The sequence below is a fragment of the Argopecten irradians genome, chromosome 13 (genome assembly GCF_041381155.1).
Source record: "Argopecten irradians isolate NY chromosome 13, Ai_NY, whole genome shotgun sequence".
NCBI lineage: Eukaryota > Metazoa > Mollusca > Bivalvia > Pectinida > Pectinidae > Argopecten > Argopecten irradians.
Window position 1 is genome coordinate 29,363,433 of NC_091146.1, and position 23,921 is coordinate 29,387,353.

At 34.5% G+C, this 23,921-nt stretch overlaps 1 protein-coding gene across 2 annotated transcripts; it reads left to right on the forward strand.

Moving 5' to 3' along the window:
• Window positions 1-1,160: 1,160 nt before the first annotated feature.
• Window positions 1,161-15,957, forward strand: LOC138306769 (uncharacterized). Of its 2 annotated transcripts, none has more exons than XM_069247241.1 (6): window positions 1,161-1,296; window positions 10,073-10,135; window positions 11,371-11,445; window positions 12,021-12,109; window positions 12,795-12,852; window positions 13,780-15,957. In XM_069247241.1, exons 1-6 carry the CDS (start codon window positions 1,288-1,290, stop codon window positions 13,924-13,926), a joined length of 441 nt encoding a protein of 146 aa, XP_069103342.1. In that variant the 5' UTR covers window positions 1,161-1,287; the 3' UTR covers window positions 13,927-15,957. The 2 variants fall into 2 exon arrangements, with proteins under 2 accessions (XP_069103342.1, XP_069103343.1); XM_069247242.1 differs by lacking the exon at window positions 1,161-1,296 and adding an exon at window positions 7,667-8,383.
• The last annotated feature ends 7,964 nt before the right edge of the window (window positions 15,958-23,921 follow it).

Here is a 23,921-nt window from a genome sequence, read left to right on the forward strand (position 1 = left end):
TTAATGCGTTTGCATGTTATGTATGTGAAAAAGGATAGAGTCTGAAGTTTGAAATTGGAGTCACGATACATGGATATGGACATTTAAACCGCATTGTCTATCATGCAGATTTATAACAAGAGGTCATACATATATCATTCAAATTTAAGGTATGACATGCAAAATTAAATGCATTTTTTGTATATAACATATAACATTTTATCTAACTAATTATTTCACTTTTGACATGAGATATAGGCGGAGATTTGAGGCTTATACTTATAAAGAATATATTATAATAAATATATAGTATACATTATTATACATTTGTATAAGTACATTTTTATATTTCTATATTTGAGATAATCTTAATGCTATAAACACATAAACTTTCGTATATTTTTATGGGAAAAATGAGAACACTGAGAAGCAACTCCAGTAGCTGCCTGTTCTTGGTGGGGTCGTGCCCCGACCTCGGCACGTTATCAACTTTGAAATACGATGGCTGCGCGCGGTGGGATTCGAACTCACGCCTCAAAAGAGACTGGTGATATTGAACGTGGCAAAAGCAGTCGGATTATCCCACTGTGGATATACCTATATATAAATTAAAACTCACATTGTTATCGTACTTAAAATACAACCTGTCACCATACAAACACGTGAGATAGTCCAGGGGTGGATATAGCGTCAGATATTAACCCCTATATTATTAAGGATGTCCGCCTCTGTGTTGCTAGTTCGAATCCCATGTAGGGCGGTTGCCAGTTACGGACCGCTGGTCGGTGATTTTTGTCTCTGGATGCTCCGGCTTTCTTCCGCTGTCTAAACGGTTAAACGGTCATTAATAGTTCTTACTGTTGGTAAACTAATCAAACCAAATGTTAATTCCCATTACACCGATCATCTAATGTTGACAAGCCCATGGTAACTAAATATAGATTTACATAGGAAATCATGCATTTATAATTGGTGTTTTAACTTCATCTTAGGCCATGAAAAAGCTATTCTAACTGATTGTTTCGGAAACGTAGCGGGCATTTCACGAACATCCTGTTTATCTCGAATCTGTCATCAAACTGATATCATAAATATATATATATATATATATAGATACACGCGAGCTCGCGACCCGACCACGTGTATCCTAGTGTCTATATTTACACATCCATTAAATGTATGTAACGAACTAAATAAAACGTATTGATCGTACGGGATACTACGTGCAGAATTGAGCGTACACACACTTTATACATGTAGGCGGGTATCGCATTGGTTTTTTATTATCAGAACAGACAAGCAAGCAACATGTTCACGGTAAGTAATTATACAAATTTATATCAATTTTTATTTTATTTGAATATGTTTGTTTCAATTCTCTGTTTTTTCAGTATTTTATGTGATTTTAGTGACTAACTATATCATCGAATTATTTTTTTAGTAAATGAGTGCTTCTCATTAGTTAAAAAGTTGAAAAAATACTATTGTCAGTTAAACTTGAATGGCATATACTTCGTTTAGATTATCATTGAATTTTAAAATAACTAATCCCCTGTTGTTTCATAAACAATATTGATTATTTTACACGCTCACATTTCATTTTCATTGGTATTTTATGTAACTTTCACAGTGACCTTGAAAACTAAGCATGCCTGCGTGGGATCAGTGAAATTTATTGTAAAACTACAAACATGATAGTCTATCAGTTAAGACATTAAAACAAATGAATTTATATACATTGTATTACTTGCACCTATATACAATTTCAAAAACTGTCAAGTTAATTATTTTATACAAAATTTTCTCAGTTAGACCAGTACGGTTTTTTTTCAATAATTTAATTTTTAATTAATAAAAGTTGTAATTAAATATAGGATTTAGGAACATCGTATATAGGACTTTATCGAAATACGTCCATTATGTACAGATGGTCGTTATAGGTGTGACAATATCAAAATTACTGATTATTAGTCGATCTTTAAAGAGAAGTCACAATTACAAACTTATTATATAGGTGAGTGTTTAATGGTATTTATATAAGACTTTCTAGAGAAATTGTCGTTATATACAGGTAAAACTTATAGACAGTTAAATAGTATTGGAATACGATTTTATAGTTAAATGATCGTTATATACAGGTAATATGGTCGTTATATACAGGTAAACGCTGTATACAGGTCAATGTAATGAAATCGGAATTTCCACAGATATTGATGTTATATACAGGTAAATAAATGGTCACTGTACACAGTTAATCGTTTTAGACTGGAAAATTCTTTTTAAAGGTCGTTATATACAATAATAGCTATGGACTGGGCAATGTGTTTTTAAATGTATTGAAAAGATTATTGTCGTAATACGCAGATGACTGTTATAGATGTCATCGTTAAGTTGTTTTCATATAAGATTTTGTAGAGAACTGCTCGCTATGTATGCATTTATCAATTCTTTCTGGAGAGATACAAATTCAAAACATGTAATGAGGTGGTATAGTGGTTAATAGGCCATACGTCCTTCGCCTAGCCGGCCGCGGTTCGATCCCCGGCACAGACGTAAAAAGGTCAGGTGTCACCTGTACAATCACATGGATTTTCTCCGGGGACTCCAGGTTTTTTTCCCACTGTAAGACCACTCATAAATAAATTTCTATAAGTTGTACACACACGTAACTTGTTTCACAATTAATGAAAAATAAATGGTGACCGTTATAGGCAGGTCGTAATAATTTTCCATGACAGACTGTCGAGAAGTGGTCGTTTTTAACAGGGATCGGTGTAGACAGGGTATGTTTCAGTACATTTAATAAATGTTACCACTATGGAACAGGTGAATCTTAATAACATAGAATAACTCCTTTATATCAAACTTACAGATATCCATAATATTCCAGGGGTTACTGTCACTGTCGTGGATAATACGACAGTGAAAGTAACCCCTGGAGTATCGGGGATGACTTATAAAATGATAACTGGTATATACAGGTTAAATTACATATACATGCGTATACGATTGAACTTCGAAGAAATATAGTCGGTTTGTGCAGGTGAATGTTATAGTTGTAAATATTAATGGTCGTTATAAACAGGTTTGTCTTTGAAGAAATTAAACTACATGTATGTTCTAAATTAAAAGCTATTGCAATTGCAATCATAGACGTATTGAATTCAAGTCGGATCTGTGAATATTTATTTCTAGTCTCACACGAAGGTTTTTGTAAACACCTCGCATTGATTTTTTTTTTTTTTTTTATTTCTGACATTTAAGTTGTTGTTTTGTTCAATATAGTGTCTTTTCTCACAAAAACACCTGTTATAATGAGTAGGAGGGGTTGAGAAATAAAGATATATTTAAATATTGTGTATATGAAATACAACTTGTTTTGTCTTCAATATACACGTATACTGCTTATTAGAATACATTAAAATATCGCCTCGCTGCCTTATATCAATGTTATAGTTAGATAAGCATTTTATACCAAGTGTTTACAGACAACAGGCATTCTCTAGACAAAATATGCACGGAACAGCAGAACAAACTGTTAGCTGAATGCATTCCTCTCCCGGGGGTGAGGAGAGGGAATGAGGAGTAAGGTGATCTGGTTTTAATTACTAAACGCATTCTTTGTACAGCTATACCGCTTTTCCTAATTACGGGTATATATAAACATTACACGGGGCATGCGTTTCATACAAAAAACCTAATGGATTCTTAAATCTGATATATAGTTGTCAATACATCATCGCCGGAAGGGCAAGCTTCCGAATGCTGCAAAATCGAGATAAATCTTTGAGATCAAATACACAAGTTTGTAATCATATACAGTGTATACAACTTACTTTTAAAGCTATTATCTCTTCGGGAATATAAACACAAACCACAAGAATCTTTTAAACGTCATGTTGACAAAACGGATTTAATTTTAAAGCCCACCTGCGTTGTATCCGTAGCATCAGGTGTATGAATAATTTTCTCTAATTAGCGTCGGTGTCACATTGTTTGTGAAATTACACGATAAACAATTAACTAACATATACATATGCAATTCCAAACCTGTACTTTAAGTCAAAAACATAATGTTTATTCAATTCTTCGCACCTTTATTTTGAATTCAATCTTATTTATATGTATATCGAATACGGAATACGTGCCACCTTTGTATTATACGTGACATTTATGCATCAAGGGGTCTTTTTAAACACCCGTAGAGTGAACAAACGCAAAGTCATTTAAATTAATCTTTCAAAATGCCTAACCATGCATTCCGCAAACTCTCGAGGTTCGGTGTGCAGTAGGCATGACGGAAATTCCCGAGTCTTCTCGATTGATTAATTGCCGAGTTTACGTCCGGGTAGGAGAAAAGACTGATAAAAGGACAGAAAATACGTGATGATCGTCACGTAGTCAAAAAGGTAGTGAGTGGTTTAATATAACACCTACTTGACTCAAAAATATTCCACAAAACAGAACGATAAACATGTGTACTTTACCACAGTCGATACTGCTATAAAACACTACGAATCGATATACATTGTAATTGTAACCGCGCACCGCATGACTCTACAAATTCTATACTGATTCACCAAAGTCTACATACAAAAAAAAGAATGTAATTTGATGTAAAATTTTGTATTTTGTAGATGGTTAGTCAATACTATTTTTATGATTGTTAAGAAATATTCTTGATTCTGTTTTGTGAATTGCGCACGAAGTATAAAGTAATACATAAATATATGATAAATAAACTTCACTGTTAAGTGTTAAGCTAGACGTTTAAAAAGCGTAATTTATTCCGGTACGTGCATCTTATTGGTTACATTTCTGTAAATACACATTATTCGCATTCACGTTCAAAATGTATAGTATTGTGAAAACTATAATGTATATGTAATTAATCGTTAATCTTCATTTTTTTCCCATTTATAAATCGATGGTAATATTTGTCATATTAAGTAAATGCTATTTGATATTACATGTATGTATCACTACGATACTACTAAGCACTTCTAAAGCGGTCGAAAATCCGTGTTGATTATCTAAAGCGCGAAGGAAGAAGGGGATTCCCCTTAAAACTAAATATAGGACACACTCGTCCAATATATTGAACGTACAGTTGTAGAATACCGATGTCACGTGATCCGTCGAGTCTCCTTAGACAAGGTCGAATCAATTGTCCCGAAAGGTTGAATGGCATAGTCTCTGTATTGACTTTAATACAGATAAACAAATATATACAGTTGTGTATATACGTGTACAATGAAGACGAATAATAAAAATATGGTTGGTATGAAAATAAAGCACACGTGCAGGTACAATACATTCAGAAGACTGTGTAAATCAATTAAAAAATGCAGATAATGATTATGTATAAATATCAACAATAATAACAACAACAACTTATGAACATTAAAGATTTATTTTCATTAAAAGATAAATAAATAACATTTAGCGATTGTACAAAACCATCGTCATTTATTTATCTCAAAATAATTTGCAGTTTTATGTACAGTAATATACATCAATTTCCTGCTGTTGATCAAATACATGTTGATGTCTTTGTATTTCATTGAACGTTATCAATTTTCTCCCAAGCAGGAAACTTGCGGGTCCCTTGTAATTAAAATGCACTATTCCCGGGTGTCAAATCAATTTGGAAAAATCTCAAATATTACGACATGTTAGGATTAAATCATACACAAATATCAAAGACAATGGCAGACAGCGTCATGTAGCTTCCATTTTAACTGTGTAATATAGATATTGATTTATTGATTTTATGATAAAAATCAATCCTCTGTGTATCTGACGATTCCTGACGATTCCTGGGAGCGCTAACAATCCATTAGTACACACTTCCAATATTTCTATATGCACCTCATTGGCGCTGTTATAGTTGATCTCGATTACTGACCAGTGAATCCAGCATAATGGCTAGATAAGTCAGATTCGCTGATACAGAAAGACTGCACGGACGTGCACTTCTGAAGGTCATCCAGAGGTCAAAGACAAGGTCATGCCAATCGATCCAGTACGAGAGCACATCCGCACCGCGTAGCATAAGGATACATTCATTATAAACTTGGCAAAGTATAGTGTACAGCTTAGGGATTTGATATCTAAAGCGGCGAGTGGACTTTCGTACTTAAATACCCTAACAGGGAAAAGACAATTTTTTTATTGCATTAGCGATATTGTTTTCGATGCCATATCTAGCGCTGATGGTTGACATATTTGATTATTACATGTACTTTAGATGTTGAGACTGACCGTTGAATCTGGTGGCTATTGATCAGTGGTCATCTTTTAATAAAAATAAAACTGACCGCTAAAAAGCAAATTAAAATTAATCATTTCGGTATTTATTCGACAATATACATTGCATACTTTCACCGAAACCTCAGTTTTAGCAAGTTGTCTTGTTTACAACACTGTGCCTAACAATCACCAGCTGGCGGGCGCGAAAAGGAAGGGGATTCCCCTTAAAACTAAATATAGTGCATACTGTATTATAGATTGATCGTAAATACCGATGTCACAGGATGCGTTAAGTCCTTAGAGAAGGTCGAATTCATTGTCCCGAAAGGTTGAATGGTACGATCTTTTTCCTGCTGAGTGCGAGATTGGTTAACGATATGTGTATTGATGTTAATACAGATTCAAACACGTACGCACACAGGAAAACAAAAACAGTTGTATATACATGTTTAATGTATGTGTGCATTAAACTGATAATACAAATATGATTTGTATACATGTATATGTATATGTGTAATCTATGTTTGTAGCGTTCCCCCACCCCACCCACCCCCCCCCCCATTTAGCCGTAAACATGTTAACCAGAACACGTGCTGATACAAAACATTCAATAGAAGTGTAAACAAATAAAAAAAAAAATAAGCAGATGATTATTGATTATTTACAAACATAAACAATAATAAAAACAACTGCGTATAAATTTAAATGATTTATTTTCGTTACGAAATCAATGGAATCTAGAGAAGATTTATATTGTCATCCTCTAAGCAAACTTGTACAAAATCGACATTATTTGTGGTTATTTTCCAAAAATTATGTTTGAATTACAATAATAAATTAATTATCTGCCGATGATCAAATACATGTTGATGTCTTTGTTTTTCACTGAACGTCGTCAATTTTCTCCCTACCAGGGTCCCTTATAATTAAAAAGCAATTAGACAATTCCCGGATGCCAAATTAATTGGAAAAAATTCTCAAATAATATGACATGTTAGGGTTAATTCATACAAAAATATCAAAGACAATGACAGACAGTGTCATGTAGCTCCATTTAAACTGCGTAATATAGATATTGATTTATTGATTTTATGATAAAAATGAATCCTCTGTGTATCTGGCGATTCCTGGGAGCGCTAACAATCCATTAGTACACACTTCCAATATTTCTATATGCACCTCATTGGCGCTGTTATAGTTGATCTGGATTACTGACCAGTGAATCCAGCATAATGGCCAGATAAGTCAGACTCGCTTATCCAGTATGACTGCACGGACGTGCACTTCTGAAGGTCATCCAGAGGTCAAAGACAAGGTCATGCAAATCGATCCATCGCGAGAGCACGTCCGCACTGCGTAGCGTACGGGTACATTCATTATAAACTTGGCGAGTATAGTGTACAGCTTAGGAATTTATTCTGTATGAATTAATATAAGTGGACATAAAACAGACTACTGCTGGCGAGAGTGGACATACTACTGACCACTGCTGTTGATAGTGGACATACAACTGACCACTACTGTGGAGAGTGAAGTGGACTTTCATAAATAACTATAAACAGGAAAAAGTCATCATATTTACATTAACGGATATACTTTTCCGATATCGTGTCTAGCGCATATTAGACAGATATTCCTGATCATACGGTAAATTAGCACGTGAGGTGTCGAGATTGACCATTCCATCTGGTGGTCATTGAATGGTCATCTTTTATCTAAAAGAGCTGGCCACTGGAAAACAAATCATTTCGACATTTTTTCTGAAGTTTCTTTTTTTGGTGAAAGCATTTATATTTTCTTTCATAACTTTGTTGGAATACGGACCCGAACGGTGTAAAATTAGTTTGAATGTTTTGACCATTGGTTTGTTCTTGTCTGTAGTGGCTAGATAGGTCACTTCAAGTTTAACACATCACTTTTTGGACAAACCTTGATTTGGAATCGCGTAATCCTTTTTCATTGACTATTGCAGTACGAAAGGATTCTATTTCGGACAAATCATAATCTATTCTAGTGAAAAGTCAAATGATCATCGACGGAGAACGCAACAGAGAATTTCTGTAATTATTGTATCACATTTGATCGATCGGTCAGTTTTGTTTCGGAAGTCTAATTATATTGGATATACACCACAACATCAAAAATGATGTCGGTAAGTTTTGATATATATGTACGTGTACGAAAACATATGTGTATTTGTGTGTACAATGAATGTGAACTAATGACTGTTTAAAATTAAACTTAGGTACATTTGGAAAATCACAACAAACAGTTTTTATACTTGTATGTATTTGCAATGGGTGATCAGGCGGTGTAGTGGTTAAGCCACTCGCCTTTTACCTAGCCGTCCGGGATTCGATCCCCAACACGGACGTGAAAGGTCAGGGGTCACCTGATCGATCACGTTGGTTTTCTCCGGGCACTCCGGTTTCTGCGACACTATGACCCCTCGCGCGCTTACATCCGGACCATCGATAGTGATTGTTTCTCAATCGATGTAAAACAATAAAGTTGATATATTATATGTAATTGTGTTTTTCCTATAGTACGGTGCAAAACCGATCGTGGTTAAGACAGACCTTGACTAAGAAGAAAATAAAATTTTAATGAAAATGAAATGAATACGATTGGTATTAAAGTATACTTGTACATTGTATGATAATGTTTTTGTCTAGGCCTAGAATCAATATACACTGTAAAAATGATAGTGTGCACATTGAAAAATAAATATGATGAAAATGGAACCAATCAAAATGCTCCCAATGCAAAATGAGATGGTTTTCATTTTTTTCCAAACGAAAATGTATAATAGGTATACATTTAGCAGCAACGCTTTATACACTAATGTATCGCCTTAGTATATACGTATAATTAAAATTATTTCCACGTTGTGGTACATGTATTAGTCATTGTATACCAGGGAAGCATGTGATCATAATGTTTTAAAATACGAATTTCAAATCATTTAATTGTATTAAAAGCGCTGATACTAAAATGAAATTCTGTATTATATGAGTTAAAGTACCGTACCAGCTGTGACAACGCAGGTACATAAACAGTCTGGTGATTTATGTTGAAATTTTTTTAAATAAATATCAAAAGTAGTAATAAAACAAACAAAGACCGAGTGTTACTGACGGAGTGTTACATGTATATATGTATCTCGGCTACGCTCACAACATTTGGCAGAAATTTCCGGCAATCTGCGATACTATATTTCCGGAGATTGCCGGACATTACTTCAAGATGCTGCGATTGTGTCTCGAGTACTAATTGAAAAGCAATCGGATCCCTCGTAGAAATTTCTGTCAATCTTCGGAAATATAATACGACGGAACATTGACGGAAATTACTCAGAGATGTCGCGATTGAATTGAAACGAAGAGAAGTTACTCTGCAACTAATACATGATTAAACATATATTATTGGTCAAATTATGAACATCGTTTATGCACTGCTTGCGATGGCGCATCTTTAAACAATCAATATGTGTTACTTGCTTTAGCTTTCAGGTCCAAAAGTCAACAATTCGGACCATGAACGTGTCTGTTTTCAAAAATAATATATTATATAAACAATACCATCGTAATCTGGAAAATAATATTAATCATTGCTTTATGCATTGAATGGATTGAGATTACATTTGATATGATCAATATCAATGTAATTATAATATTGCTATGAAAGGGAAAATATAGCCAAGTAGATCATCAAGTCGCTATTGCATGAAATGAATATTGTGACAGTGGGAGTTATCTCCCTTATAACAATTTACGTTACATTTTTCCTTGTGATGGATGAAGACATTAAAAATGATACATCCGGTTTCTTTCAATTTCAGAGGCTCTCCGTCGCGTTATTGAGGCCTAAGGCAGCTCCGTCCCAGACTGTGAGGAATTTTGGGGTATGTATAACTGACTACAGGATTACAAATCCAAAAGCGCACTAGTATATCCGAGTTACTGCCCTCCTCCCCCCCCCTCGGTCAGTAGACATTTATGTATTGTAGTAGCTAGATATGGCCTCTGGGATCGAGAATGATCTAATTATATACCATGTTCATTAATTATTCAGTTCGTCATCAGAAATTGTATCAACTAAAAATTCTCAATTTGAAAGTATTGACAATAAAAAGTTTTATTTAATTATTTTATGCCTTTTAATATATGTAGTTCCCAGTTTAATAGCATTTTTTCGAAAAATGGTTGGCGAAACAACATATAAAACAGTTGAATAAATAGGACCAAGCATCGACAAAATCTTTGGAAAGGTTGATTGAGATATATTTACATCTTGACATAGTTAGATAAAACTTAATATATATAACAACTTTTTTATCTTCAAAATCGTCTTGTTGTCAAGTGAGATAACTTTTTCGTGGATGTGTTAAGTAATCTAGACATTTGACCTTCGCCAACAGAATGTGATAATGTTGTCGGGCAAGGTATGGCCTAGTCCGCTAAAACCTGCCTATATTATTAGGCTTTTTTTTTATTTTTTTTTTTTTTGCAAAAATAAACGCCTTATTATATATATTTATTTTTAGGCAAAAAAAAAAAAAATTAAAAAAAGCCTAATAATATAGGCAGGTTTAGCGGACTAGGTATGGCCTAGTGTCAGTGTATATGAGAGTCGAGAGGTCCACTGCACTTGTACGGTATATTGTTTCTTTTCAAGGGGAGACAATTTCGCGAATTCCTCTTTGGTACTTATCAGCGGTGCGAAATGTTTGCGCATTGAGTATTTTCTAACAGTAATAAGCTAAAATATTCTATTTGTCTCTCAATCCATTTATTTCATAAGTTCGTGGATATAAACCTGGCCGTAATATCATTATTATAGCGAAATGCAATACCTTGAAAATAAAACACTTATACAGTGATTATACCAATATCCAGCCTCGATATTGCAGATATTACAGAAACATAATTTCATCATTTTTCACGTATTTGAAATCTACTTGAAAATACAAGAAAATAAGACTTATTAGAAAAACATGAAATATGCTTTCCCAAAAGTATAGAGCTATCTTCACAACATTATTCGAATCAAATTTGCAACACCAAGGCCAAGCCATGGTGAACATTTTAGAATTTTGTTTATATACATATCAATTTTCTTTTTCTCTCGTTTTTACAGGGTGTCAGTGCTTACGAGAAGGTATTTTCACGGAAAAGCATAATCCACCCTCTCAATGCCATCAAAGAGAAAGAGGTGAGAAACAGCGACAGTAGGAGACAATGTCGTTTTGTCGTACCGGCATCGCTTTGAACCAATCTTATTAAAATAAGATCCTTATTATTACTACGTTTGATAAGAGGATCTGAGAAAATCCCATTAGGGGTCATGTCCAAGTGAACTTTGTAAATGGCCAATCAAATTGCTGCTGGCAAACTTTCGACAGTGGGTTTCAGGGGACGAAATAGTTATGAAAGTTTCTCATAATTATTTCAGTGTACGTAGTCATCTCGGCCAAAAAGCACAACAATGCTAATTATTTATGTATCTTGGGGCGAAATGGCGTTGCTAAGTGATACAGTAATGTGTAGACAATGGGTTTGATTTGAAGTACACGTGGTATAAAGGTCATTTGGACGTGACCCCTTATGGGATATTGTCAGATCCTTGTCAGAGTTGTTATAAGGATCTGTATTTTAATCAGATTGGCTTTGGACATAAAACGTGATATAAACGGGATAGTTGTTATCTGTTTCGGAAGCATTCGATATTTGCTGAGCGACAATTGTATCTACTATAATATTTGTTTTTTATCTTTTTTTCGTTTCCAGTTAAGTGTTGTGACTGGCATCACCTGTCTAGCAGTGTCGGCCGCCATCTCTTACCCCATCTATTACTTATGTACAAACATTGATATATCGTAAGTACATTTATATTGTCAAATTACTTAAAAAAAAAAAAAAAACGAAAAACAGAGATCTGCACCCAGTTGTTCAAAAGGTGATTATGCTAAATAATTCCTGGTAATACGAATTTTACAAAATTTAAAAAAATATTATAAGAATCTCAAGAACTCCATTCTTTACTTACTTAATGAGTTTAATTAATAGACAATATATGTGTTTTTGATGAGTATTCCGATGGCCGCGGTGGCCGAGTGGTTAAGATGTCTTGACATATCATCACCACAAGCCCTCCACATCTGGGTTGCGAGTGCGAATCCCATGTGGGACAGTTGCCAGGTACTGACGGCTGGTCGGTGGTTTTTCACTGGGTGCTCCGGCTTTCCTCCACCAACAAACCTGGCACTTCCTTACAGCTCATGTCGTTTTCTCTTACACTCAAATGCGACAAATACATACTCGCAAGGGCAGATAACTATGTAATATACAAATGTAGAGAGTAACGGCATCCATACCGATTAAAGATATTAAAAATGATCATGCTGTCTGTTAAACGAATACGTCCTGTATCTACACAGTACGGACCTTAATCTGTTATACTCTCTGTTTTACAAAAGAAAAAAAAAACATTTTCAATTTAATTACAATTCAAACTCCGCCTTTATGTGATAGTTGTATAATGTATGTTTTAATTGGTTTAAGACTTAACAAGGCTAGACCTTACACGTGGCAGGACGCTAGGCCAGGACACCGAGACGTGGTATGTTTTACATCTATTATAATATTATGGAATAAATGATAATAATAATATAAATATCCAGTGCTTTGTGGTATATTTGATTTTATTGTGCCCTATGGTCTTAATGAAAGAGCGTTTTGACTGTAGTTTTGATTTGTGTTGCGTTCCAATGAAAACATCTCCGAAAGCCAAAGCTTCTGATTACGTTACACTGCACGTAATGAGAAGCCTTAGCTAGCGAAGATGAAATTTAAAAAGATGGTAAATGAATAATATTTAGTTTACAATAACATCACTTGTTACTTTTTAGTGTAAATATCCGTATTGTTGATGGAGGGTAGACAACTCTCCATGGATAGGAGAGCCTTCACAGTTTGTAACACAGATTTTATGGGACGTATAATTTGTCCTGTTCATCTTTTTGAGTTTCTTACAGCTAGAGTAACTTGAGGAAGGCTTCCCCTGTATGAAGTGTGTTGTATATTTTGGGAGACTGCAGTATAATTGTTTCTTGCATTGCGATAGTGATACATTTATACACTGCCCTCCAAACGTTTTTTTTTACACGTGCAGTTTTTAAAAATATACATTAAGTACAGAAATATGTTATTTTTATTGAAGACATCAGTATTTTTATTTATCAACTTATGTAACTTATTAATTGTTTTTTCGAGAGTTTTCCCAGAAGTAAATTGTTAGCATTGTATGTAACAGAACGTTTGGAGGGTAGTGTACATCTCACGGAAGCGTGCCACAAGGGACATCGCAGTATAAATCATTATAATATCACTACGAACAAAATTAAACTTAATTTTTTACTATAGTATCGATAACAACATCATCGATACACCAGGGGCTGCGATCACTTTTTTTATTATAAGTGATCGGAACCCCTGGCGCTTATAAATGACCTCTGACCTTTTGTTTATTGTTGTTATTCCGTTATAGTTGTTTACTAGACGGCGATACGGCGACCTTCATGAAGATATAAAGAAGATGACAGGGCTACTAGAAAACCCTAACGACGAGAAGATGCCAAAACTTCACGAGAGAATATCAAAAATTAAGGAGGCTAGAAAATTAAAAGAAGCATAATCAAAGATTAAGTGATATACGATGACGTCATGTTGTGATTGACGTGGTCTATATAACCGAGATGTCACGTGACGTAAAAACTATGATGTCATGTGCCTGTGCTTTATACTAAACACAGAATATCACGTGATATTCTGATGTGTCACGTGATATTTTAGCATATCACTATTCTTTCCAATTTTTTATTCGAAAAACAATATGTTGTATTTCAAATGGAAGAAAATATAATCTTTGTTTAGTAAGATTAATTAAAGTGAATAGTCGGGCAAAGAAAACCAGTCTAAATGCGTTCATTGGCCTTCCAAAAGTTCTCACATATTAATACGAAGGCCAAGTTCTGCTTACGTTTCCCAGTTCTGACCATTAAAGTAAAGGAAAGTTGAAAGCATTGAAAGCGAGGCTGCGTGTAAATGTAACCACGGACATAGTCAGCCGGGAGGACGTTTTAGGATTCCTATACTTTAAATTAATTTCTTCGTACGCAGACAGATTTTGGCAGAGATTTTATTTTTTTCTATTTCATAAGAAATTATACTGGATACATTCACACCATTTTTACCGACTTTAGCCAACCTTGCCCGACTGTTCACTTTAATAATGAAAGCGAAAATATGATTTATACTCCATCATGCAGCTATCTCGTACTTAAACTCACCAAGGAAGATAACTCGCCATTTAGTATGTACATATAAGAATCAATTCTGACCTATCAGAGTTACTTCCCTTTCATTTTGCGATAGGTACATGTACTTGAAACCAAGGGAAGTAAATCTAGTTGATCAAAATGGATGGGAAAAAATATATATGTATTCAAGTAAGACTTTACTCTTTCACTTGACTCAAAAAAATTACTTTCTTGAATATTTCGACCATGCCTGCTTTTTCATTCTAAAATAATCTCAGGTATTTAGCTTTTCCGTTTATGATACTTTAACGTGATCAATAATGCCTTTATTTCTCGTTGATTGGCTTTTCGTATTTTTATAGTGATACATTTTACTTAAGAAAATTCGTAAAACCAAGGATTTAAAAGTAAATCACTTATGATTCCTTGGTAAAACCTTCTTATATGTCCACTGCAATAGTAACTTAGCACAAGTTTTGATGTGATACAAGCGAATCAGTCACCGAAATGTTGCCATTATTGTCTTGTGCTTACGCAATCTGTTTTTGTACTCAATATGAACTTTTATGAATACCTCTTCTTAACGTAATAACACTCCAAATGGTAAAATACGTCATCTTTACCATATCAGGTTAAATCAAATATATATGTATTGCTTATATATGGGTTAGACTTGATTACCTGCCTTAGTACCAATTCTTTCCGCTAGACTGCGCTCATAGGCTGGATTACCTGCCTTCAAGTTCAGAGCGAAGCCTAGCGGGAAGTAGAAAAACTACGGCAGGCAATTCAGTCTTGTGTATGGGTATTCTCACTCAGCGAACGTGAGGACGTTCTATACCTCTTAAGATACCTATCCGCGCGTGCAAATCAAAATCAGAAGATCTTTTAACCTGCATGATAATCATATTTAGAAAAAGATTTTTGAAGAGAAAATCTATATGCTTCTAGCTACATGTAGTGTGTCTCTTTAGCTTATATATTTCGTAGCACGGAATGAAATACATAGTACACTGCTAAGTTACCTCCCTTTGTATACAGTCGCACAGAGGCAGTGGTATATATTGTATAAGGAAAACAATTGCGGTTTAATTACACGTAATAAATATATATATATTTCAGTTATACGATAAACTCTAATTTATCTTACCTATAAGTTCACATTTTGTTTCTTCTTTTTCTAAACAAACTACGAGAGTCAATATTGTAAAAAAATCTAATTCTATAATAATCACCGGTCGATGCCATATATATCGTATATCGTATATTTTAATATAGAACAATCGTTATTATTTATGCTTTAAGATGCTTGTTGTGAAAACAAATTCTATATCTTGTTATAGTGTTTGTAAAATAGTATTGTTTGTTGATTTTATCGATAAAATAAAACAAAATTTTAAAAATAATTGTTGTTTTTACTGAAGTTTGGAAAAGATACTGTGGTGCTTGGTTTGAAATTGAAGGTGCAACGCATGGAGATCTATTCGTCTTTTTATTTACTGAGAAACGTACTGGTCTGCGCCGATGTGATGTCAGGTGTGTGTGGAAATGCAGTAAGTGTGCATGATAACTTGTGGTTGATATAGCCACTGAGGTTCGACCAGTTGGAATTTTCTTTAAAAGTTCACATTTATTTTTCTTCGAAATTTGCACCCCAAGTGTGGAACTAAATTAGCAAACAATTAAGAGGGGTAAATACACTCACTGGTAAATAGAGGTTCCCCAACGCGTGACTGTTGTTTATCATGTTTATCAAACTCGAGTTAATTAATTTTCAATTATAAAATTTATGAAAATTAACTAAATTTACTAACGAGATTTTAGATAAACATGATAAACAACAGTCACGCGTTGGGGAACTTATATATTTATCCCATAACTTTAGCTCTATATTTATACCGTGGTGGCCATTATCTTGTCTTCATTCAGGGAAACTTACCAACATACAATGCGTAATGATATCTTTCCGCCATAAAATATAGTGCCTAAACTAAAATTCTATTGTTTAATACTTTGAATAAACATCTACCTGTTATACAGTTTATACAATGCCATTTTAAAGAAAATGTGCTATGAAAAGTAGCCTGAAGATGAAGGCCAATCGGAATCAAGAGTTCTTGGCATTGACCAATCAGAGGCGCCGTAGGTGTTTACACACACTAGAGTGTGTAAACATATAAATGATAACCAACTGCTATGGACTTTATCACATGGTTTTTCCATTGTGAAACATGCATAGTTATGGGATAAATGTTTTTAAATGTTTTAAGCACAGGCAGGGCGCTCGTTTTTCAAACTTCAGGCTGTACAAAAAAAAGGCACTTAAAAGGATCGGAACCAGAGATACGTAAAAAATGTCCAATATTGAAACACTCATGATTTCACAGAATTCGAAAATGCTTTTACGGAGTGTCGGAGGTATCCAGGGCAAGCCATATATATGTGTCCATAGAAATATACCCGAAAAAACAATTGCCTGAAATTGCTACAAAACTAAAAAACTGAAATATCATCGAATTTTGCTGTTTACTTGTAAAAGCGCTACACTAAATTCTGAAATAGTTTTCGCGAGCATCACAATGCCTCAAACATATTGGCTCTCGTTTTTGGTCAAAGTGCGGATACAATGTAAGTCGAAAAGCTATATATTTTAGAACGTTCAACTAAACGCGATTTACATATGTACATATGTAGTATACAGAATTCAAATTGATTTACTCTAAAGAAATGAGAGTTACTCCTCTTTGTATTTCATTCCGGTAGTGCGAAAGTACCAACTATTGTTTTTTTTTAAGTTTTAATGTAAACAAACTCATAAAACTTACCATTATTTAAATACACTTATCAAGAAATAAAACAAAATGTCCCAGATCAAGACAAAGTCTTGATAACTCGGACAATTGTCTCCCTAATGTGATGTAGAAGTTATTCTTTTATTGCACTATAAGTGTTTTTACATTATCTATTTTTTTATTTGTACACATATTAGAATATCATACAAATGTAGTTGGCATACACACAGCACACTGCCAACCTACAGCAACAACGAATAAATTCAGTTACTTTCTTTCGAAGAAAATTATTACCCTTAGTCATTCACGCCATGTTATTTTGAAGGAATTTTGTTAATTTTAGTATGTATGAACTATTTAATATGGGTTTTAAAAAAAACTTATCATAACATTTGGTTTTGTTTGGAATATAAAGGCCCTATTAAGGTAGCTCCATACTTTTGGACAAACCCATGTCATTTTTTTTCTAACAAGTCTTATTTTCTTGCATTTTTCATGTAGATTTCAAATCTGTAAAGATAAATGGGTGTTCTTGAACTACTTTTTTAGATATTTGAGCTTGAAATATACCAATCCATGCAAATTTGCTGGCCGAAAATGAAAAAATCGTAAAATTATGTTTTCTGTAATATTAGGGTGAATGTAGTCTCGATCCTGTTGATTTTTTGTCCTAAATTTCTAACGATAGAACAATATACAAAACTCTTATATTTTTTTTTGAAGTTTGAAAAATTTTTGTTAATTTTCTAGTATGTTTGAACTTTTTTTATGGTTTTCAAAAAAAATTATCATGTTTTTGCCATGTTTCGCCCGAGCAATATAATAAATCATGAATTGGACAAAATTATTCCCATGTCATTTTCAAACAAGTCACAAGTAATTATTTTATGATTTTTACAAGATAACATTTTTTTAAATATCATGTAAAAACATGATTCCAATGATTAATCAAAAATTATCAAAAAATTTTGTATTTTGCTAACAGTTTGTAACTCACAAATTTGGACCATTGTTCAAACCCCCATTTCATCCATGCAGTGCTTAATTATATGGGTCCATATTTTGATTATTTTTCTAAAATCATGTTGGCCGAAAAACATTCCAAATCTGTTCAATTAATGTGATAGTATATCTGGTTTATGTCTGTTTGTTTTTATAAATTTCTCCAAATTTTGTGTTTAAAGGAAATCCGTATGCGATTTTTTATAATTCCGGCTCAAAAAATCAAAATGATTTGAAAAGCGCTACAACTAATTTCCAAAATAGTTTTCGCGAGATCTATTGCCTCAAACATATCATCGTTGTTGGTCAAACAGCGGGTTCGGATGTCAAAAGTCAAAACCTAGCTATATATTTTAACGAACGTTCAAAAATCGATTTACATAAAAGTAGTAACCCTACTCCAAATTGATTACTTAAAGTTTACTCCTCTTTGTATTTCTTTAATTGGGAAATGTATCAAGCTATTGGATTTTTTTTAGTTTTAATGTAAACATAATCATAAAAGGTCAAAATAAAAATCACTTATCAAGAAAAAAACAAGCAAGTCCAATATCCGAGTCCAAGTCTTGATAATCAGAAAATTGGTTTACTACACAATGTGTTTATACAGTTATTCTTTTATAAACACTTTCATTATCTAATTTTTTTTAAACATGCAAATACACGATGCGTAAGAAAATGCTCGATTTTTTCTTCAGAAGATGTGAACTGCTAAACCCGAACGCTGAAATAGAAGATGACATCAACGACGTCATAATTAAGAAAGGGAAATAACTCCGCCTTGCCAACCTACAGCAACAACGAATAAATTCAGTTACTTTCTTTCGAGGAAAATTATTACCCTTAGTCATTCACGCCATGTTATTTTGAAGGAATTTTGTTAATTCTAGTATGTATGAAACTTTTTAATATAGGTTTTCAAAATTTTTTATCATAACATTTGGTTTTGTTTGGAATATAAAGGCCCTATTAAGCCATGATGATAAGGACGGCCTCCAATCTATGAGGTGTCTTAATTGAGCGAAATGCGAGGTTCATGTTTTGGGAGACTGGTATTTTTGTACTGTGTCTTCAGTGTTAAAGCACTATAAAAGGTCAAGAGATCCACTATAAGAAAGTACAGCAAGAATACCGCAGTCTCCCGAAAATGTACTACACCAGTTCATACACACTCTTAGAATACAGTACATGGGAACAGTCCTTTATATGACACTGGCTGTTAATAGGACCTTTTAAAAATTAACGAACGAAAATATACAGTCTCCGAGAGCCATCATCGATAAACTAGGGGCTACTACCGTCGTTATAATATTCACCACTTGACATTATTTAAACAATTCTGCCTCTGACAATTATGTTTGTACACTGTAGGTAAAACAGGAATACGTTTGGTTCTTTGATGTGCAGCTTTTAACTTTTCTGCAAATCAATATTGTTTTAAAAGCTGTTAGATCCTGGCATATACCTGTTGGGAAACGCAAAAACCAACTGCATATCATCAAAATCTTAAAATAGCTGTAGAGGAAATGAAGGAAAATCGACAATTTTATCAGCAAATCCGTTGGAGCCTGTGTCCAAGCTCTTTGTGTGTATATGTACGGACGAGATTCCGCATTGTCTAACTAATGTGACATTAATGGCTGGTATCTCTAGCGGTTTATTACGTAATCGGAAACCTTTCAAAGCGAAAAGGATCGTTTTACGACAAACGAAATACCACCTGGGGCACCGACATCGTAGGATGCTGCAAAGGTAAAACTAGATTTCAACATATTTACACAGAATATAAGACACTTTCCTAGTACAAAGGCTACTGTAATAAGCCAAGCGGTCGTTCCATTGCATGCCGGTTGGTCAAGGACGATCAGGGCCGAATGGTGGTTTGCTGGGTTGTACTATCCTATCCTTAAATCTAGGTAAATCTCCAATAGGATTATATGTCATGTTGCTGAAAGCCCTGTCAAATTTCAGTGCTGATACATTTACTCAGGATGGTCGCACATCAATGCCTTGTACTATTTGTTTTGGAAGGCTGTGGTATGTTTTTGTTGTGTATTAATCAAAGGGTTCTAATGTGATATATCATCAAGCATAGGCCATCCTCCGTCTTCCCGTTACGTGTATGTACAGCGTTAGATACGCAGAAGCAGAAACCCTTGATTTCAACATGTTTTATTGTATTATTCAAACGGGTTAGACACAGGTTATGGTAACTTCTAAAACAAAATCCTAAGTTCAGTTAATATTTACATCTGAGTCTATGGTATTGTTTCTTTAAGAATTGTTAATTTTGTTACGTGCATTGGCTGACCAAGAATGTAAATTTCGTGCAAATAGAGTGACCTGCGAAGCCCTTTGAATTTAATACTGGCTCTGATCCTTTTATATCTTTCCCGGTTCTGACCCCTGCCGAGACATATCATTGTGTATACAATTTGTAGCCTAGTTTCTTCTCCTGCTTAGCGATCAGCATCAAGGTCGTCATCGTCGGAGACCCACGGTTGATGACACTACACCATAAGCTACACTAATCACCCGTGGGACAGCTCGATCTCAGAGTACCGCATTTGTCAAGTTCCATCTGATTGGCCCCGACATATTTTCCTGCCGGTTTTTAGCCAATGAAATTGGAGGTAACATATGCTTCACAGAAGCTGTACACAAGCAATATTGATATCCATAATTATTCTTCAAAACTGAAGAGTTATGTTGATTGATTTCTATTCATTGATTGACGGTGCTCTGAGATCGAGCTGTCCAACGGGTGATGAGTGCAGTGTAGTGTAGTGCAATCAACCAGGGTCTCCGACGATGCAAGTGTTCTGTATTAGTGTATACGGGTGTCATGAGAGGGGAGATAACTCGTATGAGCATATAAAAAAAGTTTGGTATTACCTCCCTTTATGTGAACTCTCCAGAAGGAGATAGTTTTGTAATGGAATGGAGAATAAATGTGACGCATAACAGATGGAGGAGTTTCTCGTCATTTTCCCGTCCGAATAAACCCTCACAGCAGCCAAGCGAGTCGCCGACATGGTGGAGAATCCAAACGAAAGATGTCAACAGATCACACAAGTAATATACATAACAATAACAGTGTTTTAAGTGACAGTTTTTTATTTGAAAATCATCTGAAACTCCCCTCAGATTTCTCCTCGTCGCCCATGCTGTTCCCGCCATTACAACCACATGGTTTCCAACATGATGAACCCCCAGCATTGTTAGATAAAGACTATTTACCTGTTGTTAACCCAGATGTTTCATCACAACATGCTTCAAAATCACCATTGAATACTGAAAGAACTCCATTAATTCGAAGATTATTAGATTCGTTTGTGAAATGTTACGCTCCCGGAGGCAGTGATCCCGGTAGGCCTATCTTCGACATTCCCATGGACAGTACTCGTGATATAAACATGGCGAAAGTCACATGTGGCACCTATTCAGGATATCCTCACGAGAACGCTCAAAAATTTCTCAGTCAGTTTGAATCATACACGACATTTCTTAATATACATGATGATGACCGGAAAGTAGCAGCGTTTCATCTTCATATGAAGGGACCAGCGGTCGCGTGGTTTAATAGCCTGATAGACAAATCATGGGAATCCATCCTAAATGAGTTTAGGACACGTTTCTGTAACACACAGTGTGGACCGACATATCTACTGGAGATTGAACAGTTCTCCAATACCAAACTAAGTCCAGGTCAGCCTATAGAGGACTTCCATTCGCAGCTACTAGAAAAAGGAACCCTCCTAAGAAAACCAGAAAATGAGGTCATGAGCCGTTTCATCTCCGGCCTACCTGACCAGCTACAATTTTTTGTACGAGCATCCAACCCTACTGACATCATGGGAGCTTTGGCCCAAGCCAAAATCGGAGAGGCCTGTGGATGGAGAAAAGACCCCATTATGATTAATAACATCCAGAAAAACGACAGTCTTGATGTGCATGACTTATCTAGTGATGTACAATCCCTCCAAAAACAGGTCCATCGCCTGACGACTATCATGGAGCAACAGATGACGATGAACCATTCACAGGATCAAAATGTCACCTTCATGTAGGCTTATGTCAAACCATAATTCTTTTGTATACATAGCAATTTTCTTTGATTACATGATGTTGAGTGTAACACTGTTCATGATATTTGAATCATTTCTGAACAATTTTTGTTCACTTTCCATACAACCAGATTAAGGTTGAAATACTCTTATGATAATATGCAGTATGTGAAAATGTCTGAATTGTATAATGTATTTTCTTGAAAAGATTGTTATTATGTTTACTGTTTGAAGTTAAAACATTTATTGTTTCAAGGTTTTGATAGATTTTTGCCAAAATTTGGTCACTTATCAAGGTTAGCAATTGTTCATAGAGTTGATCATGTGACATGTAATACAATATGTTTATGATACTCCATTGTATGAAGGTTATATATCTGTAATTTACATGTTCTGGATTATGAGATCTTGATTAATTAAGGTATTTCTTCCATTTGTTTAGAATTGTCAGACTTGTAACAGGTCATATATGCCAGATTTTATAGATGCTCACTCTATGACCCTGGTTTAGAAGGTGTTTCTTATATGACATTTGTCAAGTTCATGGATACAGCGTTGTGACACATAATGTGTATATAAAATAGTACATTTTACTGATAAATGGTACCTGCTGCTTGTCCATTTACACAGAGTTAAAGAATTTCACCTCTTATATATGTTCACTCTGTGAAATACATGCTTCTCTCAGATTTAAGCATCTAGTTGAAATCACTTATATAACCCATTATTGAAATACATATACTTTTAATTTTATTTCTAAATTTGTCATTCGAATGTAATTATGACAGGTCATTTATACTTTCACTTTAATATGTAACATCATGACACCTTGCACAATGTTGCTATAGGTAATGTTTTGCATAGGGCCATATACTGTACCTTACATTTTGTTTTTTTTCACATTTGTAGTTAAGGTGGCTTATGATATAATTATCTCCATTGGATAGTGTAACCATTTCATTTTATTACTTGTTTTTCTTCACTATTGTTCGTTATGTTCATTGATCATATCTACTTTGTACATCTTGTAAGTCCTCATTTTGAGTTTTCCACTCTCATGAACCCGTGCTTAAAATTTTGATAAAATTTTAATATTTTGGGGGGGCGGATGTTCTGTATTAGTGTATACGGGTGTCATGAGAGGGGAGATAACTCGTATGAGCATATAAAAAAGTTTGTTATTACCTCCCTTTATGTGAACTCCCCAGAAGGAGATAGTTTTGTAATGGAATGGAGAATAAATGTGACGCATAACAGATGGAGGAGTTTCTCGTCATTTTCCCGTCCGAATAAACCCTCACAGCAGCCAAGCGAGTCGCCGACACAAGTTAGTTAGTCATGGATGACTGTTCCTCTGTTTTCAGTATGTGACCGGGTAGGGTGTGTTGCTTGATGTCTTTGGCAACAAATTTCACCCGGTCACCCTTAATTCTAAGCACTAAGCAGGAACAGAAGGGTTTTTTGTGTGTGTCTCGGCCAGAGGACAGAACCCATAGCTGACCTCACAGG

What these genes read in the sequence shown, in the direction of transcription:
- LOC138306769 (XM_069247241.1), top strand. An exon ending in ATGCCATCAAAGAGAAAGAG is followed by an intron (nt 11,446 to 12,020) that starts GTGAGAAACAGC and finishes TTTCGTTTCCAG; the next exon opens with TTAAGTGTTGTGACTGGCAT. An exon ending in GGCCAGGACACCGAGACGTG is followed by an intron (nt 12,853 to 13,779) that starts GTATGTTTTACA and finishes ATTCCGTTATAG; the next exon opens with TTGTTTACTAGACGGCGATA.